At 38.0% G+C, this 10,057-nt stretch overlaps 1 protein-coding gene across 1 annotated transcript; it reads right to left on the reverse strand.

Moving 5' to 3' along the window:
* Positions 1–2,008: 2,008 nt before the first annotated feature.
* Positions 2,009–9,789, reverse strand: LOC126787231 (nonsense-mediated mRNA decay factor SMG7). The gene is made up of 8 exons (XM_050513148.1): positions 9,643–9,789; positions 8,991–9,101; positions 8,042–8,647; positions 7,805–7,927; positions 6,655–6,884; positions 4,846–6,569; positions 4,241–4,379; positions 2,009–2,561 (listed from the first exon to the last, which is right to left on the reverse strand). Exons 2-6 carry the CDS (start codon positions 9,057–9,059, stop codon positions 4,865–4,867), a joined length of 2,733 nt encoding a protein of 910 aa, XP_050369105.1. The 5' UTR covers positions 9,060–9,101; positions 9,643–9,789; the 3' UTR covers positions 2,009–2,561; positions 4,241–4,379; positions 4,846–4,864.
* Positions 9,790–10,057: the final 268 nt, after the last annotated feature.

The following is a 10,057-nucleotide window of genomic DNA, read 5'->3' on the forward strand; positions in this document are numbered from 1 at the left end:
GACAACGGATGTGACATGCTGAGATAAAATGTCTAAATATGCAAAATGATGTTAAAAATTAAAGGAGATTAGTATAAGTATGCTCATAATCAAGAGAATAACTAGAATTAAGGAGTCTAAGCTCTGATTTCGCTCAAATAGTTTGGAACACCACTATGGACGACGGCAGCCCCTTGTAAGGGTTGATGTGCCTTGTATGATGGTCGGTTCAGAGTGGATATGGTATCAAATGAAATAGGGGAGAAAGATCTTTCCAACGGTACCAACCAAGCTCACATTCATCGCCGGATGGCAAATATATGGCCAAAATTCGAAAAAAAAATGAAAAAGAAGATGAAGGTGAAGAAGAATAGGTGGAGAACTGGCAAAATTGTTAGAAAAATATTTTAAAAGTGACTATTTTCTAATTTTGTTCTAAACTTGTTAACTATTTTCTAATTTCTAGTAACTTAATATGACATTTTTATAATTGGAAAATAAGTGGCGATTGTTTTTCTAATTTATGATGAGAAATTGTACTATTGTATAATTTGCTCTTTTTTAAAATCAATTTAGAATATTTCTAAAACATGAAAACTTCTAAAATTCGTAAAAAATAAAACGAGCGTCGTAAAAAGATACCGTGAATACTCATGTACTCGTGGCGACGTGTAACTTAATACAAAAATATTAAACTACAAATTTGGCATTTCGAAAAAAATGTCGGTTAGCGTGTTCTATTTGTTGGAAAATTGAGAAATAATCCAGGGGCTCACAAGTGTGTACTTAAATTGGGTTGAGAATGCAAAGTCATGTACGGTTTTGATAATTTAGAAAGTAATTCACCAAACAGAGTGAGCAATTTGTCATGTACAGTTCATAAAATTTTCACTATGATTGCCTGAACATAAAAATTGCTGCTGCTGGAGAAAGTGTTGGTAACAGACATTCTCATACTTGCATTGCAATTTTATAACAATCATTTCTCTACAGTGTTCGTGAAACTAATTTTGCAGTCGATCCTCTAGCAATATCTTTTCTACCAACCCCATATTGTCCATTACTTTGTGTCCCCAATATTTTACTTAGAACTAGGAGCAGGAGTTTCTTGAGATTTAAAACATAAATTGTGTTTCTTTTCACCCATCATAAGTATGTCAATCATTAAGCAGGTAATATTACCTTTAATAGAGAAAAGAGGGCCAAAGAAATAAAAAAATCAATCAAAATAGATGACACACAAAATCAACGACGTACACCAATCAAAAGAGAACATGGAAGGTAATATTAGGCTGACATAACTCTATACTACCGTGTAAGGTATGATGAGCTTGACATACTTTGATGCACAATGCGGCCCGAAGATTGAGACAGTTCTTAGCTTCTTGTCTTGGCAGACTGGTTGAGATGATCTGAAGAAGAATATTTGTTATAGATGAGGGTACTTCAAAAGAATATTAATGATTCCAGTCTGTAGATTCAAAGCTTGTGATTTGGCGTTCAAACGCTTTTTCCACACAAATAAGAGGGTAAGAAAAACCCTCACCATCCACCTCTCGGTTCGAGTCCGAGTGACGGCATGGCTTCCAGGCTCAAATTAAATAAAATTAATAAAAAATAGAGTAAAATGTGATGCCTCAGCTGCATACATCACTGCACTTCCAGAATTAGAGGGTTCGTTGAAATTCTCAAATTTTGAAGATACTTTTATTGGCTTTGGACTATAAACTGAATATTAGGTAAAATGGAAACAGTGAAGTTCCAAGAAAGCTGCACTGCTGCATCAACACTTGAGGGCTTGAGGCAATAGCCATCCTAACGAACAGATGAGCAGGTTGGAGAATCCAGGGCAGATCCAAGCTATAACAAACTTGATTGCTAACTCTAGCCACGGTTATAAGTATAATTTAAAGGTAGCGTATGCCAAATGATCCTCATAGAAGTGAAGTGCAGGAGTGATTCCAAAGAAAAGGAGATTGGCTTCTTTAAACCAGAAAACAAGATCGACTTCTTCACTACGAAACGGAAATCATTGAACAAACAAAAATAAAATAAAACCAGACAGAGGGCAATATGGTCTGACAGTCGATGTGATCCACAATTATTATTACATGACACTCCCCACTCGTGCAGGTTTAGATAATATCTCCTTTGTTCTAAACTCATGAAAACATAACTTGTCTCAAACAGGACACCAAGACCAACACCTTGTACTCACGGCATAATTTCTCTTCAAACTGCAATATTTCATACCTACCGTCCCATTATTCGTACCCAATACCCATCATAAGCTCAACAAAGCTTGTTGCACGATAGCACTCAAGTAGAATTACATATTATCACCTCCAAGCTGACGATAAATATCAAAAGCAAGATATGCTTCAACAGTTAACTGAGTCACTACACCTTTATTACTCGACGAATTGCTGGAGGCCAAAGTCGTAAAATCAACAGATGATCTTATTAACACGTTCTCTATCCTTACCCAAGCAACCAGACAAGGGATTTACTTGTAACGAACATCGCACCATGACACATGTATCCATAATCGTCATCCTCCGGGCTGGAGAGCTTGACAAAACCTGTAGTGAACAGATAAATTATAAGCAAAAGCTTACTTACAAAAACAAATAAAACTATAAGCAATGATAACTAGCCAAGTATAGCCAAAAATGATGAAGAATGGGTGACTTCTGCATTCATTTCTCTGCCACAAAAAATTCAAAAGTAGGGCCAAGTGCCCCAATGAATAGAAGATGGGTAAACTTCCAAATGGCTGAACAAAGTGGATGTGCTAATATTAATGGATGTGAAGGCATGGAAGAATCACCTACTATGCTAACATTAACCTAAAAAATGGCTCATTATCATAAACTCTAAAAGCAACTCCAACAAGGAATGTCAAAATTTTGCCGAACTTGAAATTTGACACCCTCACGTGGCAGTTGACATCTTAGTTTCAATTTCTCCTCCAACCCATATGTCAAATACCTATACTATTTTATTATTTTTACGAATTTTTATTATCCGCATCCATTCTTCTTCTTCTAGTCCTTCTCTCTCTCCCTAGGTTGCACAGACACGTCATTGTAGTGGCGTATCGCGTGTCCGTGTCGGACACGCCCCAATACGCGCCGGACACGCACCAACTCATAATAAAAGTGAAAGTGCACGGACACGCCCCAATACGCGCCGGACACGCACCAACTCATAATAAAAGTGAAAGTGCTTATGGTGAGAATCGAACCTTGGTCATCAATGACACTCAACAACTCCTCAACCATTCCAACAGATTCAGTTTTTGTTATATTTATGCACAATTTAATATATAAACTTGTGATAAAAATAAGAATGCTTGTGGTGGGATTCGAACCTTGGTTATCCAAGGTACTTATCAAGTCCTTAGCCATTCTAACAAGTTATGTTTTCATCATTTTAATGCACACTTTGACATATATATATATATATACATCTAAAATTCTAAATACTTTCAAATTTATAAAATATTTTTTTAATAAATATATATATATATGTTAAAAATAATATTTAATTAACGTGTCCACCACGTGTCCGTGTCCAAAAAAATTTCTATATGCCGTGTCTACGTATCGAATCGTGTCCGTGTCCGTGTCCGTGCTACTTAGCTCTCTCCCCTTCTTACTCCCCAAAGAAATTCTTTTCCAACTCTCACTAAATCTCTTTAATTAAAACACAATCTCTATATAACTTTCAGAAGACCAATTCCTCAGTTCCTCCAAATTTGCAGATCTATATGTCCTGTAATTCAACCCCTTTCTTTTCCCTTCCTTTTTCTCATTCATCATCAATGGACTATATCCAAACCCAATTACTCATTATCTACCATACACAATGTGATGAAACCCAGAAAAGATTTCATTAAAGCCCAAGATTGATTTGAGAGATGTATGCAAAGGTTTCATAGCTTTTCATCTGCTTCATCAAATCAATCAGAGAAAGAAACCCAGAAATTCAGCTTTGGTCAGGGTACAAGAGAGCAAACAAGAGCAAGGGAATAGGAGAAACAATAGAAAAGAAAAGATTGCAAGCTTGGACACTGTCAAATCTGACAGTATGGGTTTGAAGAGGAAAACTGCCTCTTGTCTCCGTTGAAGCTCCACGGTGGATTTTGATACCACCGCCGGAGCTGCTCTAAGGTAGCATTAATTGTTATGGTTTTGGACTGGGGTGAAGGAACTTGGAATAAGTGAGCCTGTGAGTGTGGCTTTAAATAAAGACAAACCTGGGTATTTGTAAGCTCCAGCAAGAAGCCAAACCACCAATGCTCCAACAGAAAATTAACATTGACAAAGATTCAAAGTTGGAGTTTGAATTTGGCAGCAAAAGGCAATACGGACATCCACCAATTCATCCTCAAGAACCTAACCAACATAAAGAACAAGGTCAGTATGTGCATAAAAGCACCAACTTTGTATGAAATAGTATTAAAACAATAAACTGTTTGTACTTCCCAGAACATAAATAAAGGCTAAACCATCCCATATCAATCTAAAAAGCCGGTTTTTGATAACAACCTATTTGTTGAAAAAACATAAACTGCTCAGTTAAAAATGAATGAAAGTGCAGCAGCTGATATGCATAGTTGATGAGTAATAAAATTAAAGTCCCTTGAACATGGGGAAAGAAACCTGCTGACAAATAAACTTTGAATCTGCTCTTTCAAACCCCAACAGAAAACAAGAATAAAAATAGGGTCAAACCATACAAGATCAGAATAAATGAATATGAAAAGCACTAGAAGAATGCAAACGCAAAAACAACTTTCCACAAAAAATGTGTTTGCATATTCAACTGCAATAAAAGTCTAGTTAATTAAGCAAGTCTCACCATCACATTGATACTGGCATCACACAAAATAGCGGCCTGTCCAGACAGGCTGTCCTTGATATTGCTCAGGTTGTGGGTTCAACTGCGGATTTCCATTTACAAATTGTTGCTGTTGCTGCAGCTGCATTTCGTGGTGAAGTTTGAGATCCTCAAGCATATGAAAATCTTGCTGGCTTTTCTGATTTTCTGCTTGGAAAGGCATTGATAGGCCCTGTTTACCCGGAAAGGGAAAGTTCACTGGTCCATTTAAGCCATTTCCATTAGGAACACGATGGAGATTTGGATGAGAAGAGTAGTTAAGGGAACTACTGAACATGTTTCCTTTAGTTGAAGATGGCACATGATACCCATCCAACCAGCTGTAATCATCCATCAGCGGATTTTCACCCATCGACTCATTGACTTGTTTAGCGGGAACATGGCTAAAACCAGGTGGAGGACCAAGGTGCCTAACAGGTCGACTAACTGGATTTTTTCGGATAGCAGCAGGGAAAGCTGATGATGTCTTCAATGTCAAACCCTCCACAGGTGGTCCAGAAGAGGCAACAATATCAACCTTAAACGGCAACAAAGCTTCTGGAGCCCTAGCATGACTGTAGAACATACTACTAGTACTACCGTTGACAGGATGTTGAAATGGAAGTGAACTTGATACATGCTCAGATTTCAGCACTTGTCCATTCCCCATCAACCCCAAACTCTTTAGGTTGTTAGCAAGAGATATCTCTTCTGATCTGACCGGCGGTTCCAAAGGCTGGGGAATTTCCCATGCAGATCTCTTCTCAGCCACCATTGGCTTAAAAACTATCACTTCATCTTCCTCATCCCCATCCATGGTTGTCTCTGGCTTTTGAAATGGAACTCCCAAATTCGTGGTGTCCTCCGGCTTATTTTCTTCCAGATTATCATTGGTATTGGAAATGCCTAAGGAAGTAGGCATATAATTGCTATTCATTGGAGGCTCAACACCAATAACAAATTTCTTTGCCTGGGAATCAAAATAAATGGCTTTTTGATCAACCTTAACCATATTTGCCAAAGCCTTGCCTGCCGCCAGGATCCTTTTAACACGGGCCAATTTTTCCTTCTGGCCATCACTTCCAAAAGGATGCTTCCTCGAGAAATCCAATATTGTCTGTGCTGGAAGAAGTGGAATAAATCCTCTCAATTCAAAATCCTCCCACAGAGCAAGGCGATTCTCAGTTTCCCCTTCTTCATATCTGCTCATATTATTAAAACAAGTTTCATCTCCATCGTCATCTAAGGACATTGGGACAGATGACAAGAGATTATTCAACAAGAGTATGCAAGCATTCCAGAATTTTTCTCTAAAAGAAGACTGATTTTCATCTGCCTCACTGCCCACTGCTACGTCGGGACAACAAGCCAACCATTCTACAAAAACTAAAATGCCTGGTAACAGATAACAGGAAGTTGGATCACCCAGATTCACGCATCTCTCTAAGACATGCCCCATCAACTCAAAGACAGCAGTAAATGCATTCTGCAGTAGAACAGGACGTTGTACAATTTCTGCATACGACTGTCCTTCACTTTCCTTTTTCACATTATGAACTGTAAATATCAGTATAGAGACCAGCCTGACAATGACCAGTCCATTCTCAATACCATCGGCATCAAAAAGCGTCTCTTCTGCTCCAGAAGATAGAAGCTCAGAAAAACCTTTGCTTACAGCAGAGAGCACTTCTGCAAATGTTTCCAGGCTGCACAAATAACACCAAAAAAAAAAGATTCATTACAAACTACTTCAGAAACTTCAACCAAATAACATTCAACGACAATACATACCTAGTGCGCGTGAATAAAATGCCATTTAGACGAACAAAACGAATTGAAAATGCTTTGTATTTCTCCTGGTTACTGGATGATCTTTCCCTTAAGAGGCCCACTTCTGAATTCTTATCTTTAGCAGGTACTGATTCCCCTTTTCCTCTACTTTTTCCAGTCAATCGTGCAGGCATCTCTTTCAGTGCAGAAGCATTAGCATTACCAGACAGTTGAGAGTAACTCTGGCGATTCTACAGTAAAAAAGTAAAAACAAAATATTCACATAAATCACTCATAGCAGGTAACAAAGCAAGGACCACCGTGACAAAAATTAACAGATGACCAAATAAGTGAGGGCCTTAGAAACATAAAGCTAATATACTAATAAGTACAATACAGTTGAGCTAGGGATAATTTCTGGCTACTATATATTTAGAGTAGCCACAGTAGCCGTGACCAAAACCATAAAACTCATATACCATGTAGACCCAATTCCAAAGAAATGCAAGATATCTAACCATAAACAACACGAGAGACCAAATTTTAAAGGGTCAGTGCCAGCAGAGACATAGGTGCAAAGTGAGGGGTTGAACAACCCCATTGGGTTTACCATTGGGACAGCTCCATACCAGATAAAATGGGTAGGGGCACCTACTTGACCCTACCTCACTGTAGAACTGAGATCAGAGAAGCAAAATAAATTATCCTAAAGCATGCCAAAGTGGTCCCCCTTCCACAAGTCATACAAATCAAAGATACAGAAAAATGGCAAATTTACAAATACATTTAAAAATTTCAAGCTCTCATGATGTCAACCTCTGACAATGTGCTATTAATCAACTAATGAATTCAAGATAAATAAATGAGTAAACAAAGGAGCAACAACCGTAGTTTATGTTGTTTAAGACTACATTATTCCAAAACTCACACTCAATCAACACTACCTCCCTACTTCTTTCCAAATTGCAGTCTTGATCTAGTAACTGGTCCCTTGTTTATTATTGGTCGCATTGTCTATTATAAAAATAAGTACTTCATAACCCATTAGAAGCAGCTTTGAAAATAGAACCAACATTGTAAAAGAATATAAAAGCTGAGATCAATAAGTATTTATCAGACTTATAATGAAGCAGCTATATACATGCCGTACATCACATTGAAGACACAATACCTTCTCAAATGCCACAATCAAGTTATCTCTTGCAGTCGAAAAGGGATTATCCACCGCCAAGCTACGAAAATATCGATAAACAGTCACCACTTCATCCCCCAAATAAGAGGCCAATATAGCAAGCTGGAGTATAATGAGGATCACAAGGAAAGATCAGAAATCACAACCAAGCCTATCAACGACAATAATGCACCTCTTGTGTTTACATAACTAATATGAAGAATAACTAAACAACACCTGATGATGAGGGTTCCCACTTGATGGTAAACAAGATGCAGCTTGCAAGTAGTAACTTGAGGCAGCAGCATACTCACGAGTTTTAGAGTCCCCCTCTCCATACAGTCCTTTGTAGCGTGCAAGGTCGCCCAAGTAAATCAAACAGCGGTGGCATGATATCAAACCTTTCTTCACGTCAGCAGATTTCTTTCCATCCTTGTCCATAACAATTCGATTTTCAGAATCCTCAGAAAAATAGCCAAGAGGAAGCCCATACTTTGCTCTGATCTTCACTATTAAATCATGATAAAATCCAGTTGCTTCAGAAAGGAATGTTTTAAACTGCAATCTTATTTTTGCAATCCGATCAGGTCGAGTAGTACCCTTCAAACCTTGTGTTGAATTTGAGCCTGTAGAAGCCATAGCAGCACTGAAGTGTGCCCGCAATTCTTCAATCCTCTTGTAATGTAACTGCCACAAAGCATACTCAACATTGTGCTGCTCTGAAAATGCATGGTCCTCAAGAATTATAGCTTCATAATTCTCACGTATCTGTTGCCAGGCATTGGGATCTGACGGAACTCGCGCTTGGGCAGACCTGCGTCGCCTACTCTCCAACTCAGTAATCTGCAGAAGGAAGTGTGTCAAAAATGCAGAAATATAGACATAACCATACATAGATTCCTACTGTAAGTCTTCCCGATTGATCCTATAAACAAACGAAGTTTATGGAGCTCTTTTTACAACACATGCAGTTCCAAAACAGTTAGCCCAGAGACAATATGCTAAAACCAAATAAAGGGACGATGCAGATAATAAAGAGAAAAACACAAACGCAAGTGAATGCTCACACAAAGAGAATCCTATTGTCATGTCTCCAAATTTGATTTAAATTCAATAAAGTAGGGAGGTTGAGGTGCACACACATGCAGCTAAGCACATTAATGATATGAGAAAAGAATAAATATACCTTGTCAAACCAACGTTGGGCTCGCTCCCATGAAGAAGGAGCAGACATTTTATCAGTCTCTGTGATCATTATCCATCAAATATGTTTGCATAATTGCCAGCAGCATTACACCTGCACCAAAAAAAACAGCGTCGATGATGAACAATCTAGCATACGACACAAGTCATCCGTTGGTTTACTATTGACTAAGACTTCTCACACAAAACAGCTTAAGGAGGTCAAACCCTCCATATATTTACAATTTTCAAAGATAATACAGTAAACAGTTTCTGATATAACATTGAATTTTAAACTTGCCTTCATATTCTCATCGAAAAGGAACACAAATTGCATACAGCAACAAATATTCACGAGAACGTGAGGGTCAGAATTAGATAATTGTAAGACCCTGATTGGTTTCCAAGTTATTTGAAGAGGAAACCCTAATTTAACAGGGTCGAGAAACCACGCTGGGTTTATTAGAAAATTAAACAAAAAATCATAAGAATTTGGACAACTGAAAGAAGGTAAAACGAGCTGGATGTTAAGAAAAGAGAAACTGGAGATCCGTGGACTCGAAACACAAGATTCAATCGGCTCAAAGCTTTGCCCCCAAATAAACACAAGAATGAAGAAATAGACAGATATAGAAAAAGGAAGATGAGAAGCGAACCTGTGTGAACCGGATCCACGAATGGAATCGTGAAATTAGAGCATCGGTTGCCAGAAAAAGGTCGTCGTTTAGGGTTTGGTGGTGGAGAGGGAGGAGGACGGAAAGAGGTGTGGTTTGGTTTCTTTTGCTTTTGTGGTTTTTTTTGGGTTCAAAACGGGGATGAGGTTAGAGACGCAATTTCTTTATGATTGTTTTTTTTTTTTTTCTATTTAACTTTCTACGTGCGGTCCTACTTACGTCGTTAATTTTATTTTCTTTGTCACTCGTTTGATAAAATCGTCAAACAATTTGTCTGAGAAAAAATCCCGAATCAGATATACTAGCAATAAATTAAGTAGAATTGAAGAACATATAATTGAGTTGTGTAGATGCGCTTGATATTCAATTATCTCCACTTAATTTCGGAGTCTAGACA

This window comes from Argentina anserina, chromosome 3, assembly GCF_933775445.1.
Source record: "Argentina anserina chromosome 3, drPotAnse1.1, whole genome shotgun sequence".
Lineage (NCBI taxonomy): Eukaryota > Viridiplantae > Streptophyta > Magnoliopsida > Rosales > Rosaceae > Argentina > Argentina anserina.